Genomic DNA, 25,184 nt, shown 5'->3' with positions numbered 1-25,184 from the left:
GGAAGGGATAAAGTTCCCAGGCCCTGTGGTACAGAGGCAGAGCGGAGGGGGAAGGGTCCCAGCCCCTGTGGCCCCGTGGGACATAGGCAGAGCGGAGGGGGAAGGGCCCCAGCCCCTGTGGCCCCGTGGGACAGAGAGCAGAGTGGAGGGGAGAAGGGTCCCAGCCCCTGTGGCCCTGTGGGACAGAGAGCAGAGTGGAGGGGGGAAGGGTCCCAGCCCCTGTGGCCCTGTGGGACAGAGAGCAGAGCCCAGGGGGAGAGGCCCCCCGCAGATGCATCGCAGTGCAGGACAGGGCCACTGTGTCCTTCCAGAGGTGGACTGCGGCCCCCCGGCAGAGGTGGAGCATGCCACACTGCGCTTCAATGGCACTCGGCCGGGCTCGGTGGCCCTGTACAAGTGTGACCACGGCTACAGCCTGAGCTCCCCCAACCACATCCGAGTCTGCCAGCCCCAGGGCGTCTGGAGCGAACCTCCGCAGTGCAACGGTGATCCGCAGGCCCTCCGGGGCAGGGCAGGCGGGCGGGCGGGCAGAGCCAGCCAGGTCCACACCCTCCTCACCGGGGCCACCCTGGGGAGCACAGGGGCCACAGTTCTGACCCTGCCCCTCCCCCTCCTCCCACAAAGCGAGGTCACGACCCTGTGGTGAAGGTGGTGATGACTTCAGTAAGGGCCTCCCTGTCCTCAGAGTGAGGCGTCCCACCCATATGCCGACTGTGCAGATGAAGGAGCTCAGGCCAGGAGGTGGCCCAGGGCAGAGTCCTCAAGGGGCAGATGGGGACTCAGGGCAGGCCCCCCTTTGAACAAGGCCCCCTGGACGCCCACATCTGTGGGAGGAGGACACTCCAGACAGTGTCCCCTCCAGGCTCCCACAGTGCACCAGGGCCATGGCCTGGGGGCGTCCCCCCACTACCCGACGCCCCTGCAGACACGGGCTCATGAGCACCCCTGCACGTGTATTCCACTGCATCCCTAACTCTGTCCATCAGAACATCTGTGTGATGTTAACACATCTTCACAAAGCAAGGAGTTTTAAACAAAGTTGCTTAGGGACCGTGACAGCACCCAGAGATGGGGGGGCGCACACTGGTGCCACCCTCTCCCAGCGCGCTGCCGTGCGGCCCCACATGGGTGACGATTCTGAGGACAGAGGGGGCTGCCTACCCCACATACTTTGCTTTCCCCCTGTCCTTCCCAGCGCCCGGGGCGGGTGCTTACTGTCTGGGGGACCACCCCTCTCCAACGGTAACAGCAATAAATTCCAGACAGCAAATATTTGGGAGCAAAAGAAAGAAGGTGGACAAGCACAGAAGTAGACACAACAGATAGACACGGGGGAAGATGGCCCTGGTCTTAAATAAACAGGGTCAATACATCATCTTTAACAAAAGAAAGTGGGAAAGAGAGTACGGAAAAACTGTAATAGTTGAAATCACAGTCACGATTTACAAATGGATACTGATGACGTTAATGAGTTGAAAGACCCGTCTGGGGAATTCTCTGCCAGAGAAGCAGGGAGGTGTGTGTAGAGCAGAGGAAATGCAGGCGCGTGGAGGGCGGAAGCGCATATGCCAACACCGAGGCAACTGGAGTCCAGAAGGAGAGAAAAATAAAACCACAGGGAAGCATTTGAGCAACCGAGGAGCTCAGCCCGAGTGACAGGCGGGCCCCACAGCCTGCAGGGCCCAGAACAGCAAACAGGAGAAAAGAGGAACATCAGCACATTACAGCAAAATTTAAGAATATCAGAGACAGAAAAATTTCTTAAAATGTCTAGAGAAAAAAGGAACAAGAATCTTCAAAGGAACAGTAATCCGATGGGCACAGACGTCTCAGCAATGACATCAGTGTAAGATGATGAAATGACACATTTAAACTGAAGAGATCCATTCAGTTAGGATGCGGACAGTCACAAAACACTGTCACTCTCACTGCACCATCAAGGGACCAGGCAACCTGCAAAACCTTATCATTTAACCTACCAGATCGCCGAGCACACAGATGAGCCCTTCCCGGGTGAGAAACACTGAGGCTGCCATCATCCCAGGATGCATCCCAGGAGCAAATCCACCGTGGACAGAGCACTTCGAGGAGCTGGGGAAATCCAACTACACTTTTTAATGAGTATGTGACAAGCATGGTGGGTTGGCATCAGGGGTCGCAGATGTGGAGCAAGTGCCCAGCACCCACTAGTCCTCCCCCACAGGACTTTCACTAAGCGCGTGGGAAGCCAGGGGCCAGTCCTGAAAGCAAAGAGAAATTTCATACTCTCACAAGGCCGAGATCCCCAGTCCTCCTGGGGGGGGGGGGGGGGGCTGTCCCAACTCTCAAGCATCTGACACCAATCATGGCCTGGCTCTAACGTGCCAGGCCCAGCTCACTTCCCGATGACATCAGAGACAAGCTCCTCAGTCTCACTGCCCAGCTCAGGATAGAGGAAGCCTGTGCTAGGCACAGGGTAGGTATTTTCTGCTTTGGTCTCTGCTCTTGTATACAGTATGTCTAAGCAAGAAATTGTGACATATAATCTCAAGAAACAGTCAATAGAAACAGGCCTGCAGATGACCCACATCTGTTTAAACGAGGACTCTAAAACAGTCGTTATGAATATATTAAAGAGAAGCAAAATCAGTAAGAGAATAGCAAATTTGAGCAGAGTAAAGAAAACTTTTTAAGGCAGCGATATTTAAAGTACAACATCTACATTGAAGAGTAAACTGGATACGCTTACCAACAGGATGGATACAACAGAAGAAAATCAGAGAACTCGACAAAATTATTCAAACTAAAGATCAGAAAGAAAAAATCAACTATGAATTACTTATAAATGAATTTTTAACATTTTTTAATGCTTATTTATTTTTGAGAGAGACAGAGCATGAGCAAGGGAGGGAAGAGAGAGGGAGACACAGAATCTGAAGCAGCTCCAGGCTCTGAGCTGTCAGCACAGAGTCCAGTGCGGGGCTCGAACTCACAGACCGCGAGATCGTGACCTGAGCCGAAGTCGGACACTCGACTGACTGAGCCCCCCAGGTGTCCCTATAAATGAATGTTTTAAAAAACAACAGAGCATAAGAAATCTGTGGGAAATATCAAACAAACAAGAACATAATTGGAGTCCCAGAAAGAGAGTGCAAAATAGGCAAAATAAATATTTGAAAAGATAATGACTATTTTCTAAAAATGAAAAAATATGTCAACCACAAATTCAAGAAGCTCAGCAAATACCACACAAGATAAGTATTGAAATAAATAAACTTAAGACCTAAAAATGTTTATCCAGTCAAATTTTTACTCAAATGTGAGGGCATAATAAAAAAAAAAAATCCTCTTACAAAAACAGCTTCAGAGGCTGACCAAAAAAGAGTATTGGGGGGAGGGGGGAAGATACTATTTAAATAGTAAGATAAACCTAGAATATTCTGTAATCAATATGAGAAGGGAGAATTATCAAATACTGTAGTAAAGTCTGTCACTATCTAAAAGGAGACAGAAAAAAATCAGAAAAAAGTGAAAGAGTTAAGATCATGATAGAAAAAATACAGATCAATATGAATGAGCTAAATTCACCATGGAAGAGATTGCCAGATTTATTACAAAACAAAACAAGCTATATTCTTGTAGATGAGATACTCCTAAATCATAAGAATAAAAAAAGACAAAGTAAAAGTATGGAAAAAATATCGCATAAATACACACACAGAAACGAAGCTACTTTAGCTACACTGCTATCAGCCCAAACAGACTGTAAGACAGAAAGCTTCATTAAGGATGTGGGGTCTCTCTCCTTCAATGAGAATTGATTCAACTCACCAAGAAGATCATTATAAACATTCCAGCATCTAAGGCAATGGTGTCGATACGTACAAAGCAAAAATTAACAGACTGCAGGAAGGAACGGACAGACTTCCCTTAATACTGGGGCACTTTGAACCACCTCTCTCCATCAGTTCAGGTTAAGAAGCCAAAAAAAGAAAAAAGACAATCAGCGAAAAGCAGATTTAGATACTACAGCTAACAATTTGAACCAACTCATTCTCTGAACACACAGAAAATATTAACTTATTAAGAAGAAGATCATTTTAAATCTCCACATTTAGATATTTTTAAAGACACTTTGAACTGATTTATGGGTCAAAGAAAAAATACAGACAGTGATAAATTTTTAAATGAATATTAATGATCATTTTCTATAAACACTTGTGTGATGTAGCAAAAGTGGTGCTTCATGGGACATTTATAGCTTTTTAAAAAATATTTTAGTTTTAAGTCATCTCTACACCCAATGTGGGGCTCAAACCCACAATCCCGAGGTCAAGAGTTACACACTCTACTCACTAAGCCAGCCGGCTGCCCCTAGAAATTTATAGCCTTACATACATAATTAGAAAAGTTCAAAAATTAATGAATTAAATGTCTGAGTTCAGAAGTTAGGAAAAAGACAACAAGCGATACAAAGAAAGTTGAAAGAAAAAGGTAACACAAAAGCTATAATTAACGAAAGAAACATAAATCAAAAGTACAGAGAACACCAAAATCAATTCTTTGAAAAGCCTATGAAAATGGACAAACATCTATCAACTGATCAAGAAAAACCAAGAGCACAAATAAAAATCCTTCTTAATGAAAAAGGTTACACAGCCACAGATATTGCAGAGGTTAAAAAGATAATGAGAATGCTATCAGCTAGTCTATACAAATAAATTTGAAACCTTAGCAGAAATGGACATACTGTAATAGAAAAACATAACTTACCAAAAAGGGCTCAAGGAAATTTAGAAAGCCTACATCATCCTATAAAAAGGTCTAAAGGAATTGAAGTAGCAGTTAAAGCATTTTCCCACAAAGAAACTCCAGGACCAAACTATAGGTAAATTCTACCAAATTGCCAAGAAACAGATCATTGTATCATTATAGAGGCTCTTCTGGAGAGTAGAAAATAAAGAAAATGTGCCAACCTATTCTATGAGGCCAGTATAATCTTGTTACCAACACCAGATATGGACAGTTGGAGAAAGTAAATTTATGAGTCTTTTAAACATATGAACGTAGATGCAGAAATTCAATGGCCTATAAGGACTATATATTCCATACCAAGCTGGGTTGTTGCCAAAAACAGTTTTGATATTTGGAAAACCTGCTGTATTAACCAACTGAAGGAGAAAAGGCATATACATATCTAAATACATGCATAATAAGCATCTGGCAAAATTTATACCTGTTCATGAAATAAATTCTTACCAAATAAGGAATAAAGATATACTTCCTTACCAGATAAAAACAACATAACACACACACACACACACACACCTAGTGCCATGTGGTATAAAATATATAGGATTTGTTGGAGGAAAAACTTAGAGAGAAGTAGCAGAGTCCACATAACCCACGAAGTGTGCAGAGAGGTGCACTCGGGCTGCGCACAGCCAGGTTGGTCATACTGTGTGCAGCCAAGCAATAAGGCTTCACACCCTCATGGGGAAGGACTGCAGGCTCCACCCAGAGAGCTGCGGAACCGGAGTGGCTGGGCCCTTGTCACATAGAGGCAGGACCTGGAATTCAAAAGCTGTGCTTCTGTTGATCTGACTCTGACACACTGAGCTACCAACAGGGGGAAGGAAATTAGCTTCTGAGGCAGTTTGACTCTGCTTCTCCTCCAACTCCAAATAAACACTGTCCTAAATAGACATTCCTCTTAAAACTGGGGACAAGGACGCTCACTGTCACTAAGCCTCATCCAAATTATATCGGAAGTACTAGCCAGTGCAATAAAGTAAGAAAAAGAAATTAAAGTCATGAGAATAGTAAATAAGGAGTTAAAATGTCAGTATTTGTAGCTGATAAGGTTGTCTTTAATCTGCAGGCAAACTACTGAAATGACAGGAAATGAAGTATGTTTAGTGGAGATAGATTATTATAACAAAATTACATTTTAATATCTTAATAATCATAAAATGTAATTATAAAATAACCTATACAGAGAAAATCAATGAAACTAAAAGTTGGTTCCTTGAAAGGTTCAATAAAATTGATAAACCTCTAGCTATACTGGTCAAGAATAAAAAAGAAAAATTAGCAATATCAGAATGAAAGAAGAGACATTGCTAAGGATCCTACCAGCATTTAGAGGACAACAAAGAGATATTGTAAACTACATTAGGCCAATATATCTGACAATGTAAAGGGATTACCTTGAGAGACACAAATTACTAGAAATGACAGAAAAATAAACAAAAAAAAATATGAATAGCCCTATATCTATTAAGGAAATTTAATCTGTAATTAAAAACTTTCCTGCAAAGAAAATGGCAAAACTGGATTGCTTCACAGATGAATTCTAACAAACACTGAAGAAAAGAACAGTACTAACCCTACACAAATATTTTAGAAAATATAGGAGGAAGAGCACTTTTCAATTCATTTTGTGAGGCCAGTATTGCCTTGATAGCAAAACCAGACAGAGAGGTTATTTAAAAAACTGAAATTACAGACTAATATTCCTCACCAACATGAACATAAGTATCTTAACAAAATATTACTAAATCAAACCCAGTATTACATACAAAGGATAACATATCACGACCAAGGGGGAGTTATCTCAAGAACACAGGTCGGTTTAACACTTGAAAATCTATAAATGTTATTCACCATGTTAGGATATGAAGGAGAAAACCATATAATCATTTCAGTAGATGCAGAAAGATCATTTGAAAATATTCAACGACTATTTAGAAGTCCTGATAAGCTAAGAGTGGAAAGGAAGATCTTTAACCTAATGAAGGGCATCCACGAAACACCCGCTGCTAACAAAGGACTTCACGGCGAGAGGCGCCTCGCTGCAGCGGTAATAAGACAAATGTGTCCATCTCACCAATTCCTTCCTACACTGTCTAGGACGTCCCAGATGGTACCACAGACGAGGAAAGGAAATAAAAGTCACACGGGCATGATTGTGCACACAGGAAATCCTAAGAAATGCTACAAAAGAAGCTACAGAACAAATAAGCAAATTCAAGGGGGTCACAGGACACAGGGACCGTATACAGAACCTTGATATTTTCATATCTTGGCAGCAAACACTTGGAAAACAAGATAAAATGAACACTATTGTATATACTATTGTTCAAAACATGACTGAATTTTATATGTGTGAAGCCAACTGTAGACATAAATGTAAAAGCTGAAACTATAAACTTCTCCAAGAGCACATGAGACAGTCTTCTTGACAGCTGGAGTGCGTGGTTACACAATCGGGGAAATACTACATTGTCCCCTACTTTTCACCACACACAGAATCCATTCCAGATTAATTAAGGGCTTAAATGTTTTCTAAAACTATAAAATTTTATGTGGAAAATAAGGGTATCTTTTTGGCCTTGGGATTAGGAAAGATTTCTTAAGCCACAAAAAAGCACTATCAAAAAAATGGAATTTGACCATTTTTTGACCATATAAAAATTAGGAATTTGAAAGCATCAGCCCTGAGGAAGGAAGTGAAATATAAGCTACAAACCAGGAAATATAGATTCTATATAACTGGTTTCAAGAATATATAAAGAACTCTATGAATCAGCAAGAAAATAATCAACCCAATAGGAAAACTGGCGAAGCCCCTGAGTAGGCCTTCATGGGAGAGGAGACACTGAATGCCCACAGACACAGACGGACAGTAGTAATCAGTGACACACAGCAGAAGCACGCGGGGCACACGCAGCGGACGAACCTGCGGAGCCCGTAGAGCCATCTGCCGGTGTGAGCGTGGATGCCAGGGTTCCCCAGAACTGCTGGAGAGAGTGGAAATCAGGGCGAACACCTTGAAAAGGGTCTAACAGTCTGCCTGTCGAGCCGACCACTCGTATACACTGTGTCCCTGTGATCCCACTTACTGGCTTAAACCCAACAAAACGTACCCACTCATACCAGGAGCTATGAAAGGGAAAGCACAGAAGCATTTTTTTATAGCAACAAAAAGTCTACAACCAACCCAAATGCCTAGCAAACGACAGCGGACAAAGTGTGGTGGGTGCCGCCGCCGCCCCCATCTTCACGCGGTGGAAAGCAGAGACCCCCCCCCCCAGCGATGTGGAGGCTCCCCCCCGCCTCCTGAGAGAAGAGCGCCTATGCCCCCATTTCCTATTAGTAAAGTTCATAGGTAGCACAAAGAAAGCCACGCATGTTTGGGTGATTCATGAAACTGGGCACACTGAAGAGGTAAGGAGACCGCGGCCCCGAAGTTCCGTCCCCGGTGGGGGGGGGGGGGGCGGCGTGCCGCTGAGCCGGTGGACGTCGTAGCTCCCAGGTGTCATTGCTCACTCCCATTCACTTACTATTTGCACTTTGAGCAATAACAGTAAAGTCTTAGAAATTGAAAATGTTTAATTTGGAAGCACACCTCCCAGTGTAAAATAAAAAGCGAGCCTGCGGCAAATACTCCAAAGGGAAGGCCTCCTCCCCAGTGTGCTGGCCTCACACGGGGTCGTGCGTCCCAAACGGGCAGGACTGGGCCTGGCCTCCCGAGGGAAGGCCCGCTCCACGTGTGCGAGCCCGCCGGTCATTACGAGCACCCGCCGTCCCTGGGCCCGCTGCCCACCGCTTCCCCTCTGAGGTGTCCGGCCCTGCCCGGTTTCTGGCCTCTTCCAGAGACTGGGAGGTGCTGGAGAATTCTGTCGGGCTCCTCAGAACAAAGCTAATTTACGTCCATCTTATTTGGCTTCAAGCCACTGCCTCCAGTCACAACACGGCCTCAATCTTGGGGTCCCTCCCGGTGCCTGTGCACCGGGCTCGCCCCTCGGAAGCAGCAGGGCCGCGCGGGCGCTGTGCGTGCCCAGCACGGGGCCTGAAGGAGCCCACTGTGAGCTGAGGAAGGCTGCGGGGCTGGCTCGGCCCCTACCCCCAGGCTGCCGGGCCCACCCCTGCCTGCTCGTGGACTCCTGCCTCTGACTTCCAGAAGGACAGAGATTTACAAACATCTCTGCCTCCACCTCCCCAGGGAGACTGACAGCCCAGCTGAACAAGCTGACCTTGACCTCCTCTTGCCTTCTGCAGCCTCTGCCTCAGGGGTGGAGGAGGTGGGGTGGAGAGAGTCTCGCTCTGACCCCTGGCCCTGTGCTCCAAGCCAGCAGAGGGAGGGGAGGCCTACGGGGTACACTGACGGACGAGCCCTGTGCCCCTCACCCCTAGGTAGGACTCTGAAGCCGCCCCCGGGAGGGCCAGGCCTGGGAAGCCCCTGGGCCCCGGAGAAGCCCAGATGGTGAAATGCCGGAGTGACCTGGGGGGCGGGGGGAAGCCTTTGCTGGGCAGACAATGGAGAAGGGTGGTGTCAGGCGGAAGCTGCAGGGCACCCGTGAATCCCGGGGGCCCGTGGGGCCTGTGGAGGGCCATGCAGCCTCCTGTCCTGTCTCTGCGGAGACAGACGAGCGCCCCGTCTCTGCAGAGACAGACGAGTGCCAAACGCAGCCGTGCAGAAATGGAGGCTCCTGCAGGGACCTCCCGGGGGCCTTTGTCTGCCAGTGCCCGGCAGGCTTCACCGGAGCCCAGTGCCAGACAGGTAGGGCTGCCTGTGGTGGGTCCCCAGAGCGGCGGGCCCTCACCCACAATCGCCATGCCCCCGACACCCGGGGCAAACCTGCTTCCAACCAGCCTAGACCCCGGAGCGCTGAGAGAGCAGAGGGAGGGGGCTGGGGCCCACGGCCCAGCTGGACAGGCCCCCTGGCGGGAGGGACCCCAGGGCTGAGGGGTTCTGCCCAGGCGCACCCCCCCCCCCCCCCCGCCTGGCATCTCTCCTCGGCTCCCCTTCCCTTCTTCCCGCTGTCCTCTCCTCCCTCCCCCAGACGCCCCCTTGCGGCTCTGGCCGACTCTCTGGGTGTTCTCCAGAGCTGGATGCCTGTGACCCCAGCCCCTGCCTGCACGGAGGCCGGTGTGAGAACGGAGGCGGGGCCTACCTGTGCGTCTGCCCAGAGGGCTTCTTCGGCTACCACTGTGAGACAGGTAGGGAGGTGGGAGCAAGTCCCTGCTCCCCACCCTCCCCCCGCCCCCGGAAGCCCCAGTCAACCCAGGAGACGCAGCCAGCCCCTCGTCCAGCCTGGATGGGCGGAGCTCACCGCAGCCCCCGAGTCCTGGAGCTCACGGCTCCTTCGGCTGGAGACTCTCCCCATTTTCCTCCCTTATAGGACTTGCCACTGTCTGGAGCTGCCTCTTCAATATGACCCTCCCCTTGCTGATCTCACTCTCCTCCTGGGACACCTGTCTCCCGGGGGCACGTCCCGGCCTGTCCTCTGGGCTGGGCTGGGCCGGGCCGGCGGCACCGTGCTGTGCAGGGTGCGCGCTGCAGGCCAGTGAGGGCTGCACTGAGGATGAGGTGTGCCGTCCAGGCACTGCAGGGTGGGGTGGGGAGGAGGCCTGGGCAGAAGCACGGCAGGACCGTTGGTGGCCAGCGGATCTTACCGCACAGGCTTGGGCTGGGCAGGGGCACACCCGGAGGACTGAGGTTAGTGGCTGTGACAGTGATAAGGTTGTTTGCCCGTGTCTCCTGCAGCGCCACTGGGAACCTCCAGACCCCAGCGCTGGCCTGGGGGTCCAGGACCCCTCGGTGCCTGTAGTCCCGGCGGGGGGCGGGGAACTGGGGCCTTTGGCTGCCTGGCTGCCAGCTGCTCCCCACAAGGGGCCAGCGCTGTGCTCACCCCCGAGTCACCACCTGCCAGCCCACCTTGGCATGGAGTGGTGGTGAGACGGCCTGGCTCAGGATGGAAGGGGCCCCTGCCCCGCCTCTCGGTGGGGCCTCCAGCAAGCCCTGCATTCCCCGGTCAGACAGTGTCCCCTCCGTCTCCTCCCAAATCCCTGCCTGTGATGGCGCCATCCACCTCCACCCCACAAACACCCACACAGGAAGGACAAGGGTCCTGCCGGGGGAGCTGGGAAAACCCCAGTGTTCACCAGTACTTTCTTCTCCCCCAGTGAGTGACCCCTGCTTCTCCAGCCCCTGTGGGGGCCGCGGCTACTGCCTGGCCAGCAACGGGTCCCACAGCTGCACCTGCAAAGTGGGCTACACGGGCAAGGACTGCGCCAAAGGTGAGGTGGCAGAGGCATCAGTGTGGGGTGGGGCCTCCCTCACTCCCCAGGAGGCACAGGCACCCCAGAGGACAGCCAAAGTGCTGAGCAGCCCCCCAGAGCAGAGCGTCTAGGCAGCTGCTTATCCAGGCTCTGCCCAAGAAGCAGGGAGGGTCAGGAAAACCCCGGCGTGGGGGGGGGGGGGGGAGGGGCGGGGCATAAACTCGGTCACAGGTGCGCACACACCTGAGACCCTCGGTCACAGGTGCACACACACCTGAGACCCTCCGGGAGGCACTGGCCAGAGACTGAGAGAGGAGGTCCATGCAGGCAACAGCAGCTGCCCCACCTCCACCTCCCCCCCCCACCCCCCGGGATAGCAGGCCCAAGAGCCACGAGGTGAGCCATCTGCCTGGGGGCCAGACTTCCATGGCCGACAGCTGACGACCCTTCCCTTGTTCTTGACTGACACCCTGAAGAGCTCTTCCCACCAACGGCCCTCAAGGTGGAGCGAGTGGAGGAGAGTGGGGTCTCCATCTCCTGGCGTCCACCTGAAGGCCAGGCGGCCAGGCAGGTGCTGGACGGCTACGCGGTCACCTACACCTCCTCAGACGGTGCCTACCGCCGCACAGATTTCGTGGACCGGAGCCGCTCCGCACACCAGCTCCGGGCCCTGGCGGCCGGCAGAGCCTACAACATCTCCGTGGTCTCCGTCAAGCGCAACGCCAACAACAAGAACGACATCAGCAGGCCGGCGCTGCTGCTCGTCCGCACACGTGAGTGGCCGGCTGGGCGTGCCTGCTGCCGCTGGAGAGGCGCACTGGCCGGGGACCCCAAGGCGCCAGTGGGACCCTTAACCTGTCCCCTGGGCAGTGGCTAACAGAGATAAGAGCCGGTGGCTTAGGAGTGAGGCTAGGGGAGAAGTGGGGGGCTCCCTGAGAAGGCACCTGTGATGAGCCAGCCCATGTTGCGGGGTCCAGGAGGCCACCCCAACATGCTGAGGGGGAGACAGCAGCTCAGAGCGGGTGGGGAGGGAGGCTGCTGTTGGCAGTTTCGGAGAAAGGGGGCAGAGAGGGTGCCTCTAGGCAGAGTGGCTGGAAACGTAGCCTAGGGAGGCCTTGGGGCCTTAACTGGATTGTCTGCTTCGGGATCTACAGGGGAGAAGTCAATGGTGGGCAGGGGCCAGGGGACCCTGGGGACTTTGGGAGGGGGTGCTGGAGGCTAGAGGAAGGAGCATGGATTAGGCAATGGTCCCTTGGGTGGCACTGTGGCCAGCACACAAGGGGGTCTGCACCCACCACACCAGGTGCTGGCACAGGTCAAAGCAGTCAGGCAGGGCCAGGTGCAAGAGCGCTGCGAGGCAGGACAGCCATGACCCACCAGCGGGGACTCAGGCTGGGTAGGAGGGACGTGTGGGCGCTCAGGGGCATGGAGAGGAACTTAGTGGGAGGAGAAGGGAGGGTGGCCTAACATCACCTGCGAGCCCGAGCCAGACACTAACCCTGAGGACGCAGAGGGCCGAGTGAGGGATGAGATAAGAAACTCAGGACAGGTATGTCATGAGAAAGAGGCACTGACAATGAACTTGGGCCAGTAGGTGGGCCGAGAGAGCTTGTAGGGTGGGGTGGGCTCAGCCTGGGCATGGCTTGAGGAAGAAGTGGCATCCCTCCCCCTCCACCATCGGAGTGGGGTCTCCCCAGAGGGGCACAGTGGGCAGGAGGCAGCCGTGCCCACCAGGCTGGACACTGCACTTGCCAGGGCCCAGGGCTTGCCTCCCAGCTCCCGTGGCCCACCAGACCCTTCCCTGTGGCAGCCCAGGATTGTCTCAGCCTCTACGCTCGCTAGGCCCAAGCCTCACCCAAACGTTCACCATCAGTGTGACCAAGTCAGCCAGACAAAAGACAAGGGGGTTCCCAGGGCCCATGCGTGTCCAAACGACCGCCTGGCATGTCTAAATAGGCAAGACCGCAGGCCTCTGGTGGAGCTGGCTGCACCGCCCACCCAAGGCAGGAGCCGAGGGCCTGACTGCCCCTAGTCCCGCTGTGGCTAAGGGGTGCACCCGGCTAGCCCAGGCGGGCCCGCACCGCGCTTGGGCCACCTCTTTGTGACCCCAGCAAACTTCCTGAGCCTTGTCTCATTGTCTCAAGCCCCTGCCCTCCCCCGGAGACGAGGAGGTGCCGGCATCAGCTGAGGGGCCCATTGCCCCCCAGGACCCCGCCCCGTTGAGGGCCTTGAGGTCACCAACGTGACAGCCAGCACCATCTCAGTGCGGTGGGCTCTGCACAGGATCCGTCACGCCACTGTCAGCAGTGTCCGCGTGTCCATCCGGGATCCTGAGGCCCAGGAGGACCAGTCCACCGACATGGACAAAAGTGTGGACAAGTTCACGTTCCGGTGAGAGCACGGGGCCGGCCTTCCCTTCCCTCGCGGCCCCGAGCTTCCTCCTCTCTCCCACTGTGTCCTTACCCTGCGTTCCCCAGCAGCCCAGCCTGCCTCGAGAAGAAGGGGTGTGCGTGCGCCCTCTGCCCTCCCGTCCCCAGGCGCCTGCCGGTCCTGCACTGCCTCGTCATGGGGCTGCAGAGACGCTCAGAAGCTCTGGGGGGTGCTGCCTGCTGCACAGATAATGACAGAGACTGGGCCGCCTGGAGGTAGCACAAAGCCCTTGGGCCTGAGTGACGCAGGCCCCTCTGAAAGGGAAACATGGGCCCCCCTGTGGTTGCCTTACGCTTTTATATTGTTCAAATGATACAGTCAAACCTTAAACTAGGCTCAGACCGTCTCATGCTGAATTATTACAAATCAGATGCAAACGGAACTACAAAATAGTTCCTTCCAAGCGTCTGAGGATCAAAGTGTGCTCGAACAGCCCGCAGGGAAGGCTCGCACTCCACGGCCTCGGCCCCCGGCGGCCCGGTGGGCCTTCACCAGCCAGAGGGGCGTCCGACACCTGCGGGGGACGGTGCTGGAAGACAGGAGGGAGGGAGGAAGACTAGCTGGCCACGGCGTGGGGTCCCTGCGCCTGCAGCGTGCACACAGCTCCGGTAGAGGACAGGCCCACCTAACTGCCCACACCCAACAGCAGCGGGCCAGGTCGCCTCTCTGGGGACAGATCAGCAGCATCCTGCCCAGAGCAGCCACGGGCCACGGCCATGGGGAGGGCCGTCCGCAAGGCCGGCGCTGCAGGGACTGGGGCAGGCGAGCCAGGCATGGCGCTCTGTCCCTCTGCTCCCCCAAGCTGTGTGTTTCTAGTTGGCGGACTTATCAACACCATTCTGTCCACGCCTGCTGTGCTGGAGACAAGACTCTGCTTTCCTTGCCTTTAAGTGTTGCCGTGACCTTTCTTGACGTACACACTTCCCACTTCCAAAAAACAGTGTCACAAAAACACACATGGGGCCCTGGGTGGGCACTTGGTGTGTCAGGGTCCCCAAGGCCACCCGGCTCAGTGATTCTCTAGCCTCCCCCCCCCCCCCCGACTCAGCACACTCCCAGCTGGGTTCACAATACAGAATTGGTGGGATGCACAGGAAGGGAGAGGCACACGGGGGACGTCGGGCCTGAGCTCCCGGGACCCCTCCCCGTCCGTGGACTCACACAGGCCACCCCCAGGGGCCCGTGAGAGACGCGGCGCCCAGGGTGTTTGTCGGGGGCTGGGCACGGGGCCCCCGCGGCCTGGGGTCGATTCCGGATGCCTGGGAGGAAGCGGGTTCTCAGCACGCACCACGCCACACAGACGTCGGGGGGCAGCGAGGTCCTCTTCTCCGTGAGGGGGTTCCAGCCGTGGGCCCCTGGCAGACGGGCGTCCCCGAGGCAGGCAGTCAGGCTGCTTGGTCACCCTTTCTGCACAGTGACCTCCAAGTGCCCTTTTCTGGCCTCTCCTGTCTGAACACCAGCCTCGGCACTACAGCCACCCCGGGCAGGCGTGGGCCCTTCTGTGCTGGACAGACGGACCAGGGAGCAGACCCCTGAGGGTCACACAGGCCTCACTCAGCCCACAGATCTGGTCCTTGTGGAGGCCACCCGGGCCAGCAGTAGGGCCACCCGCAACCCTTCCCCCACCTGTGTGGCAGAGTCACAGTCTGCAGTGGAGTCTTTCCCCCGCCTCTGCAGGGCCCTGCTGCCAGGAAGGAGGTACACCATCCAGGTGACTGCCCTCAGCGGGCTCGGGGGACAGGAGCCTCCCACCGAGAGCCTGGCCTCGGCCCCGCTGCACGTGTGGACGCGTGAGTAGAGTGGCTTGAGTTTAGCTCTTGAGGGAAATCTGCCAGCTGTCACCTCCCTCCAGCCCCAGTCCTACCAAAGTGGCCCTGGTGCCTCAGAGGGCTCTTCCCCTCCGGTGCCAGGGAAGGCGGCCTCCTCAGGAAGCCCCCTGCTTGTGCATTCACCCAGCGCCCAGAGGCTCCTGGGCTCCTACCGGACAAGGGTCACAAGCCGAACGCCGGAGGGGCACGCGGGTGAATGCACACGCTGTCCACTCCTGACCCCCACGGTGTCTCATGGGCAGGAGGCCTGGCCCTCACCACCGGGTCCCAGCCCGACGTGTGGGAGGGGCTGGCATGCCGTGCGGTCCGCACCCAAGGCACCAGTGAACAGGCGGGTGCATGGTGAGGACGGAAGTTCTGGGCATGGCCTCGCCCAGCGGGGAGGCACATGGATGCCCCGTGGGGCAGGGGTGATCACAGGCTCGCGCCCGGGCGCTGACCCTGAGGCTGAGACCCTGGCCCACTCCCTGCCTGTCTAACCCACGCCCCTTTTCTGTGTCCCACGAGAAAAAGGCTCAGGGGACCAAAAGGAGAAGACATGGACAGGCTGTGCAGGGTGGGGGCTCCGTGGGTGCACCCGGGCAGCACTCTGGGGCGCCTCTCGGCCAGGAGGACGTGCGGCTACAGACTCCCCTCCACACCATCCTTTAGGACTGTAAGGGTGTCTGTAACGACCAGACTGGCTTCACATGAGGCTTTGGCAATCCAGTCAGACGTGTGACCCTGGTGGTGGCAGAAGACCCTCCCCGCCCCTGCCCCCTCCCTCCCCCACTCCGTGCCTATCAGGGCCGCTGCCCCCTCCCTCCCCCACTCCGTGCCTATCAGGGCCGCTGCCACCTCCCTCCCCCACTCTGTGCCTATCAGGGCCGCTGCCTCCAGCAAACCTGACCGCTGCCAGAGTCACAGCCACCTCTGCCCACGTGGTCTGGGACACCCCCACTCCAAGTACCTTGCTGGAGGCGTATGTCATCAATGTGACCACCAGCCAGAGCACCAAAAGCCGCTACGTCCCCAACGGGAGGCTGACATCCTACACGGTGCGGGACCTGCTGCCAGGCCGGCGGTACCAGCTCTCCGTGACAGCCGTGCAGAGCGCGGAGGGCGACCAAGTGCACAGCGAGCCTGCTCACCTCTACATCATCACCTGTGAGTGCAGCCCTGCCAGGGCCGGGGGGAGGGGCGGCCACGCATGCACACATGCACGCGAGGCCCCGCGGTATGCTCAGGACCCATGGGGCCCTGGTGAGTGCAGCCTGGCCCCTGTGTCTGGGCTGCCATCCTGGGGACTGGCATCCTTGCCCAAGAGACGGCTCAGCCCCAGGACCCTCACCCGGCACAGGCCACAACTGTCCCACGGACATCAGACAGACAATGTCCAAACAGGACCGTGTTAACTCAGGAGAATTTGGGGTGTGAAATTCAGGGGGGGAGGATGTGTGCAGTTGGCGCAAGGTCAGTGCCCTAGGAATTTGGGGACACAAGCGTCTTGATCCTCACCTTGTCCCTGGGGCATGGCCGAAGGACAGAAGCATGGGAGAGAGAGGGCCAGGATGGCCACAGGAAGGGAGGGCCCGGGGGAGGCCCGGACAGATGGAGGGCGGGAAGAGCCCAGGAGCAAAGAGCCTCAGAGAGGCTGCACAGAGGACGTGGCCCGCAGGGTCGAACCAGCTCCCATACAACCTGCTCACGTCTTCAAGCTGTGGGAAGACCGTGCATCTGGACACGCGCTGCAGGGAGGGCAACGGAGCGCGAAGAAAGAACGGTGGGGCGGACAGTGGCTGGGGCAGAACAGAGTCCCAGAGCAGACACGCGGGCACCTCGCAGGAGGTAGACACCTGCTCCAAGAGGTTCAGACCCAGTACGGCTGCAGGCACCTGCCCAAGGGAGAGCTCAGGGGCACAGTCAGGCGACAAGGACCCACGGGGGAGCCTCGCCCTCGCCTCCCCTCCCCTGCTCCGGGCGTGCGCAGGGTTCGGGCCTCGCTGAGGTGTCCTGTCAGGTCCGAGTGGCTGGCCACGCCCTGCAGAGTGGGAGCCTGGACCCAAGCTGGGCCAGGACAGGGCCCAGGGCCTCTGAGCCGCAAGCCTGAGAGATCTCAGGCACGCACACACCCCTCGTCAGTCCTGCCCTCCGAGGGGACAGAGTGGAGGGAAGGCCGACCGACTGGATGCCACCCGCCCCTCCCACCCACCTGCAGCCCCGAGGGACGGCGCTGACAGACGCTGGCACAGGGAGGGACTCCATCCCCGGGTGCTCAGAAACAGACCGCCCCCCATGCGCCTGCCGGAGCTGCACCTGCTCAGCGACCGTGATGCCCCCGAAGCTCAGACCCTGACCCCCAGGTGCAGCCTCAGCCCCCACCCCCACACCGGAGCGGGTAGCCCCCAGGCACAAGCCCCACGGTGGTGATCCATGGTGACTCCCTTGGCAGGTTCTCAGAGCTCGTGGACGGCAGAGGGCGAGTGAGTGCCAGGTTCGGTGGCTCACCTGGCAAATCGGTCACTGTGAGATCACGTGAGTGTCTCGGCCAGCCCCAGTGGCCTCACCACCACCTCATCCAACCCTTGTCCCCGGCACCCTGAGGGCTTAAGGACACCCCCCAACCCCCACCACCCCAGCACCTGACACCACCTCCAGGAGGGACCTGATTCAACGCCAGGCCGTCACAGCTGCACAGGCTCATAGGAGCCTTCCTGACACAGCAGTGTGGGCTGAGGGCTGCACGTGGGCTTCCCATGGGCTGCAGCGGGAGAGGGTGGCCAGGAGCCTGTGTGCAAACAGACCTTGGCACAGCAGGCCAGGAGCCACCGCCCACTGGCTGCCCTGCCCCGAAGGTCCTCAGGACGCCGTGACCCAGGGCCTGTCCTCATAGATACCCTGGCAGAGAACCCAATTCCCAGTTTAGTGAGAATCTTCAACCAACACAAACATGCCCAGACCAGGGAAGAAAAGGGAGAGTGACGCGCAGGTGGGAGTGTCGCAGCCCGGGTGACTGGCAGAGGAGCCGCACATGGCGACCAGGGGCAGGGAGGGCGTGGGCAGGTGTCTGCGTGGCTGCACAGGCTGCGCTGCTTCTGGACACCTTCCTAAAGCCATTAAGCACACAGGCGAGGGCCTCGCAGGGAAGCAGACCTGCATATAGGGGTGGCCAAGTGCAAGGTCTGCCTGAGGGTAGGTGGGGAAGGCACCACAGCCCCCAGAAGCAGGGGTGTAGAGAGGAGAGAATTTGACCACAGGAAGGACAGCACATCAGCCACCTAGCGGGATGGGGCCACCGGGCCAGGCAGGACACCCAGCCCGGCCTTGGACTGCCGGGGACCTTCACCAGAGCAGCTCTGAGGCTCAGCAGGAGGGGGAGGAAAGCTCTCCTGCCGGAGGCAGCGTGAGGGCCCCTGGGACTCTGGCCCAGTGAGGGGCGGGCGGCCGGGGCCCCATGTGCTCCCTCCACCCTGAGGGAGAGCAGCAGCTCAAGGAGAGCCAGAGCAATCCCGGGCCGGAGGCGGCAGGTTGTGCGGTCAGCACGCCGGGGCGCTCTCCTGTCTCCTAGAGCCCACGGCTGTGGCGCAGCCCGCGAACACGGAGGCGGCCCCCAGGCAGGCGCCAGAGCAGGTCGGCCTGGCCCTCCAGCTCCCTGAACGCAGTGGCGACAAGGACACGGAAAGTAAGTCAACAGGAGTGGACGCTCAGCGCTGAGCAGGGCCGCCAGGGCCGTAGGTGAGGAGGGCGCCCACAGGAGGTGGTGGGAGACACGGAGCTGCCCAAGGAGCAGCCACACAGGGCAGGGTGAGGCTCACCACACGGGCCACGGCACCCAGGCCTGCCTGCCTGGGAGGGACCCCACCCAAAGCATAGCCCTTGCTTCTCCAGAGGGCCGTGTCGAGCAGGGTGCAGAGGTCACGGAGGGGCAGCCGCAGGGTCTGCCCGGGGTGGGGGTCACCTGGCAGGCCAGGGGCCAGCAGGGCCTCGCTGACACTCGTCACCTGGAGTGCAGGGTAACTGCCAGGTGAGAAGCCTCGTGCAGGGGCAGCTCTGAGACACACGCTCCTGAGCCAAACAGACGCTGGCTCCACCTCTCCTCCTCGCTCCAGCCCTCAGAGCCAGGTCCCTCCAGGACCCAGTGGCCCTTTCTCCTAAGTCACACCACAGGCTTGTGGTCAACCAGACCCCAAGGAAGGCAGACCACTGCGTAACAGTGAGCCGAGCGCCCAGGGTGCCACCTCTGAGGGCGAGTCTCACCTGCAGGCCTGCCCCGGGTGACTAGGGACACCCGCACACATGAAGGGCACCTACGCCAGAGGGTGTGTTTGCCCAGAGTTGCCATCAGCCCCAGTGAGCACCCAGAGGGTGGTCTGCAAGTCAGAGCCAGTGAAGGATCCCGTTAGGTCAGGTGGGGTTCAGAGTCAAGTGGAAAACATGTTGCTGTTGTTTTGTAAGTGAAGTAAGAGTGAATGTCGGCCCTTTTCAACATGAGACGCTTCATTTCATAAAACTCTGGAACCAGAGGGATGTGAATGTGAACTACCTTGCCTTCTGAAGGGGGATTCGAGGTGCACAGGACAGCCCCAGATGTCACTGCAACATGCAGAGTTTGCTAACCGAGTGATGCAGCCTGGCCGGGGGAGGGGCATAGGAGATTTCCAGTGATAAACAGGAAAAATATCATTAACACCCCCCCTTAGGTGTGTAAAGTTCATCGTGGTTTTCGGTTCCTGTTACATCTATTGGGGTCGATGACAGACCCTTTTTTCAGTTTAGTAAGTTACCTTTTGCTAAAACAAGTGACCTTTAGATATGGGACCTGACCTATGAACTAGCACACGAACGGTTGTACTCCCAGTTAACCATGCCCCTGGGCTTGGTGTTTACACCCCCTGCTCTGCTGCAGGGTGTGCGGGGAGGGAGGGGGCAGGGGGGTGCTCACCACACATCTATATTTGAACAGTTGAGGTTCTTTTGTTACAAGGTGTCTGCCGTGCCTCCCTGCCTCCCTGCCTCCCGGACTCGTGTTTTCTACAGAGTCTGCAGGAAGGCTGCTCGGAGCTGTTGCGCGTGGCCACAGCTCATTCACTCACTGGTGAGCGTCCTGTCCGTGAGTGAATTCACCGCAGCCTCGTCCACTCTGCTCAGAGGGCAACTGGGCTGTGTTGGGCTGTTACTGGCAGTGTCGCTACGGAGTTCTCACGTGTGTCTTCTGGCACATGTGCGAGAGTAGAAATGCTGGGCTTGGGATGTGTGAAAGCCCAAGTCACTCAGGAGTGCTAACTTGTTTTCTAAGTGGGGACGCGAGATCATGCTCTCTTCAGCTGTGAGCAAGAGATGTGATCTGGCCGGGTTTCCAGATTGTGCCAGTGGAATGGGTATGAAGCACACCACCTGGGATCTGGATTTGCGTCTCAAATGTGGATACGGTCAAGCGTCTTTTCATTGGTTTTGACCAAAGGCTCTGGGTCCACTGCTCTGTTCCACTGATTCGCCTTCCTAGAGCCAAGACCGCCACTTTAACGGCGCTTTCTTTGGTAAGGCTTGCTGTCCCGCAGGGCCCCCCCACCCACTCACTCGGACCTTCAGTGCTGGCTGTTCTTGGTCCTCTGCCTTTCTATAAACGTTTATAACCAGCTTGTGGAGTCCCACATCGCACTTGGGATCCAGCCCTACATGCAGGAAAATACTCTAAGTAGTTGTCACATTTGAAGGACAATTTGAGTGGGTATAAAACTCGAGCTTCAAAGGTTCTCTTTCAGTTCTTCAAACGTTAGTCCCCTGTCATCTTCTGTCCAGCACGGCTGTCAAGGAGTGTCCATCTTGTTCTTGTTTCCCTGTAGGACATCTGCTCATTTCCTCTGGAAGCTCTTAGACTTTTCTTTCTCAAGGGAAGGAGGATCCCCAGAGCGCCCCAGACACCCCAAGACCACAATCAACACTCTTGATCAACATTTCCTCACCAGGCAACTCTCCAGGTTAGGGGTGCACCTTTGAGCTCCCAGGGAAGCTCATGGAGAGGAGGAGAGTCCCCAAGATCATAACCTGCCACTACAGAGATCTAGTGCCCCGGCTGGTCACATTCTTCCCGTTTTCCCCGAATTCTCACCCTAGCAGGGCTTTGGGACTCTCCTGGTTTTATCCCCTGGATACCAGAGAGGCAGGCAGTTTCCGTCCTTGGGGGACAGCAGGCAAGGGCAGAACTCACACCTCTACAGTTACACCTCTGCAACATCGTCACATAGAAGCCTCCCACTGCCACTACCCCAGAGTGCAGCCCCACCCTGTTCGAAACAGCCATCTCTGTTTTTATTTATTTTAAAGGGTGTGCGTGTCACAATAAACTCAGGATTCAGAGGGCTGACTTCAAAGGATGAGGCTACAGTGGTAAAAACCCACTGCTGCACGAACCGCGGGATGAGGCCCTCAGCTGCCCAGCAAGGGAACGAGTGTCAGGTGGTCCCTGCGGCTTGGTGCCCCGGTCACAAAGGGTGAGGCTAGCTGGCAGAGGCTCACAGGTTCCAGATGGGCCTGCACACGCCCGCTCTGCAAGCTGGCCACAGCGTATCTGTGGACACTGTGCATAGTGTCTAAATTCCATATGGAACTGGAAGGGACCTAGAATAACAAACATGATCTTTAACAAGTAGAAGGACTCGTGCGCCCTATTGTCAGAACTCACTGCAGAGCAGTGGTAGTCAGGTCAGTGTGGCACCAGCACAGGGACAGGCTTACAACCGAAGGAACAAATCAAGAGTCAAGAAATAAACTCGTACGTCTGTGATTTCAACTGATTTCAACGAGGGGGCCAAGACCATTCAGTGGGGGAAAGAACAGCCTTCAACACATGGAGCTGAGAACCCTGGACGTCCACATGCAGAAGAATGAAGTCAGACCTCAACCTCACACCACACAAAATTAATTAACTCAACAGACCAAATACTTAAGTCTAAGAGCTAAAACTGTAAAACTCTTAGGAAAAACACAAGGGTAAATCTTTATGACCTTGGATTTGGCAAGACTTTAGATAGGACACCAAAAGCCTGAGCAGCAAAAGGGAAAAAAGGCAGACTGGACTCATCAAAATGTAAATTGTTTTTGTGCTTCAAAGGACGCTATCAGGGAGTGAGAAGACAACCCAGAGAATGAGAGAAAATATCTGCAAATCATACACCTGAAAGGCATTTGTATCCAAACTATATAAAGAATATGCCTATGCCTGAATAAATGGAAGATAACCCTATTAAGAAACAGGCAAAGGATCTGAACACTTATTTCTACAAGCAAGATACACAAATGGCCAAGAAGCCCATGAGAAGATGTTTGACATCATTAGGCCTCAGGGAAATGCTAATCAAAACCACAATGAGATGCCACTTCACCCCTCTAGGATGGCTAGAACGGGCACATGATGATGAGCACTGGTGAGTATGTGGAGGAACTGGAAACTCAAACGTGCTGGGGGGAATGCAGAGCGCTTTGGGGGCAAACACAGCCAGGGAGTTCCTCAAAGAACTAAACAGAATTCTGTGACCCAGAGCATTCCACCACTCCTAGGTACGTACCCAAGAGAAATGAAAACAGACGCCCACACAGGGACTTATGCACAAATGTTCGCAAGGTCGCCATTCACCATTGCCCAAGATGGAAACAAGCCAACTGACGACGGGGTCCGCAGAAAGCGGCCTATCCGCACAGTGCAGCATGACCCGACCATAAAGAGGAATGAAGCACTGACACAGGCCACAACGCAGGGAAACCTTGAAAGCATCCTACTAAGTGAAAGAAGCTAGTCACAGAAGACTCCATCTAGTGTGCCTCCACTCACATGGAGTCCAGAAAGGGAACTCTACTGTGAAAGTAGAATCAGTGCCTGCCTGGGACGGGGTGTGAGCAGGGCCGTGGGGGCGAAAGCTAAGGCTAGGGGTTTCCTTCTGAAATGATGAAAACATTCTAAAATTGACGACTGTGATGGATGCACATATCTCTGAATATGCTAAAAACTAGTAAATTATACACCTAAAGTGGGGGAATTGTATGCTATTTAAGTTATATCTCAATAAAGCCGTTATTAAAACGTAACGTGTAGGACAGTGTTTTCAGCATCCCTTTTGTGTAGAAAAATGGGGAAGGGATATATGAACATCCCTATTTTCTTACATTTAAAAAGAAATAAAATAAAAGTGGTTGTATGAGGAAGAGGATAAGAACAAGGAAGCATAGGGACGGGGGTGGAAGCTGCCTTCCCTGAATGTTTCTTATGGTTTTGATTTTAGAACCAAGAGTGTGGTGTTTTTTTTTTCAATGACACACATAAAAAGTAACACCTAAAAATTGAAAACTGAAAAAATAAACTTATTTACCATGTTGATGGCATAACCACACAGGAAAAAAGTATCATTTCAAGTGATTTTAAAAACAGCCTTCTGACTATTTGTTCCTAGAGGGATATATTTAATAAGAAGAATTCTTATTACGAAAAGAATTGAAATTTAAAGCCGTATTCAATGATCTCATTGTTAGCAGAAATGGTACTATTATTTTAGAATTGTTACATGTATACTGTGGGATAACAAAAATAATTATGTTAATGCTAACAAGGTTTTCAGTGTAAAGAGATACAATATAAAATCAAAGAAATAAAAGCTCCATGTCTTCCCTCTTATTTAACTAAATGTTGATAAAAACTCACAATTTGTTAACATTTATTTTTATTTTATTAAAAAATTTTTTATAGTTTATTTATTTTTGAGACAGAGAGCATGAGTGGGGGAGGGTCAGAGAGAGAGAGAGACACAGAATCTGAAACAGGCTCCAGGCTCTGAGCTGCCAGCACAGAGCCCGACGCGGGGCTCGAACCTGCGAACCGCGAGATCATGACCTGAGCCAAAATCGGACGCTTACCGACTGAGCCACCCAGGCGCCCCAACACTTGCTTGTAAATCTAAGTTCCTATTTCCATCCCCTGAAAAGACATGAAGCACTGACACGCCAGGAGCAGTGAGCACCTTGGCCACCCAGACTGTGGGCACTCGATGCCACCCTCTGATAAAAGGAAGCAGGGGTCTTTGGAGAAGTAGCTGATTCCAAGACTGAAGCAGAATATAGACAAAACATACCTGTCTGCCCAGGACACACGTGTAAAACAAGCAAGCTTTCAAAAACACCTGGGAGCGTGTCTCCAGAGCACAGGAACAGGCCTCAAAGGCTCCACAGGCAGAGGATGGGTAACTGGGGCATCAAGAAGACTCATGGCAGCAGCAGACTGAACCCCATCAAATACAGAAGCGCCCCTGAGTTCACAATGGCGCTGAGAGCAAGCACCATGTGCTGGTCCCTTACAGCTGGCTGGACGCCAACACGGACTCTGCGAGTGTACACGTAAAGGGCAGGAATGAAGCATGTGTGTGGCTTGGCCTGTGTGGACTGCAGTGCAGGGTGACCAGCCGGTGGGCAAGGGAAAGCAGGTCTGCGCAGAAGGCTTTCCAGCCGGGGAAGGCCGAAGAGCACAGTCTAGGACACGACGGAACCAGGACCAAAACCTCAGGACGCGAAGCCGTCAGGTGCAGGGCCTGTCAGAACTTTCTCTGGCGTCAATCAGGCTGCCGTGCCTGGTCCCCTCCTCGCTGAGGCTGGACACGGAGACATCACACGCCTCCTGGGCGGGCCGAAGGGGGAAGCAGTCCTGCAAAGACCGCTTGAGCCTGAATCCTACCAGGCCCTCTCTCTGATGATCAGTTCACCAGAAATGTGAGGATCAGAGATGAGTTAACGCCACAAGAAAGCAATAGGTAAAATCTAGGAGGGAGATTCCACAGACGATGACCTGGTTTCTTTAATAAATGCAGACGGGAGAAAGATGAAAAGTTACAGATTAAAAGGGAGATACATCACACTAAG

The 25,184-nt window shown here is 54.5% G+C and overlaps 1 protein-coding gene across 8 annotated transcripts in view; it reads left to right on the top strand.

The window, feature by feature from the left end:
• SNED1 (sushi, nidogen and EGF like domains 1) overlaps nt 1-25,184 on the top strand; it is a 90,359-nt gene that overhangs the window by 54,450 nt on the left and 10,725 nt on the right. For 7 of the 8 annotated variants that reach the window (XM_039228499.1, XM_039228497.1, XM_039228496.1 and 4 more), the window contains exons 16-26: nt 312-485; nt 9,431-9,544; nt 9,871-9,984; nt 10,951-11,064; nt 11,523-11,819; nt 13,254-13,437; nt 15,154-15,266; nt 16,170-16,451; nt 17,503-17,647; nt 17,737-17,819; nt 18,853-18,966. In XM_039228499.1, coding sequence (XP_039084430.1) covers nt 312-485; nt 9,431-9,544; nt 9,871-9,984; nt 10,951-11,064; nt 11,523-11,819; nt 13,254-13,437; nt 15,154-15,266; nt 16,170-16,451; nt 17,503-17,647; nt 17,737-17,819; nt 18,853-18,966 — 1,734 coding nt within the window. Of the gene's footprint in view, nt 1-311; nt 486-9,430; nt 9,545-9,870; nt 9,985-10,950; nt 11,065-11,522; nt 11,820-13,253; nt 13,438-15,153; nt 15,267-16,169; nt 16,452-17,502; nt 17,648-17,736; nt 17,820-18,852; nt 18,967-21,127; nt 22,257-25,184 lie in introns of those variants that run through there. The other variant, XM_039228500.1, reaches the window with a different exon arrangement.

The sequence above is a fragment of the Hyaena hyaena genome, unplaced genomic scaffold, assembly GCF_003009895.1.
Source record: "Hyaena hyaena isolate Hyena2069 unplaced genomic scaffold, ASM300989v1 scaffold_31, whole genome shotgun sequence".
Classification (NCBI taxonomy): Eukaryota; Metazoa; Chordata; class Mammalia; order Carnivora; family Hyaenidae; genus Hyaena; species Hyaena hyaena.
Note: the sequence above shows the minus strand (reverse complement) of the source record. Positions and strands in the feature narration are given on the sequence as shown.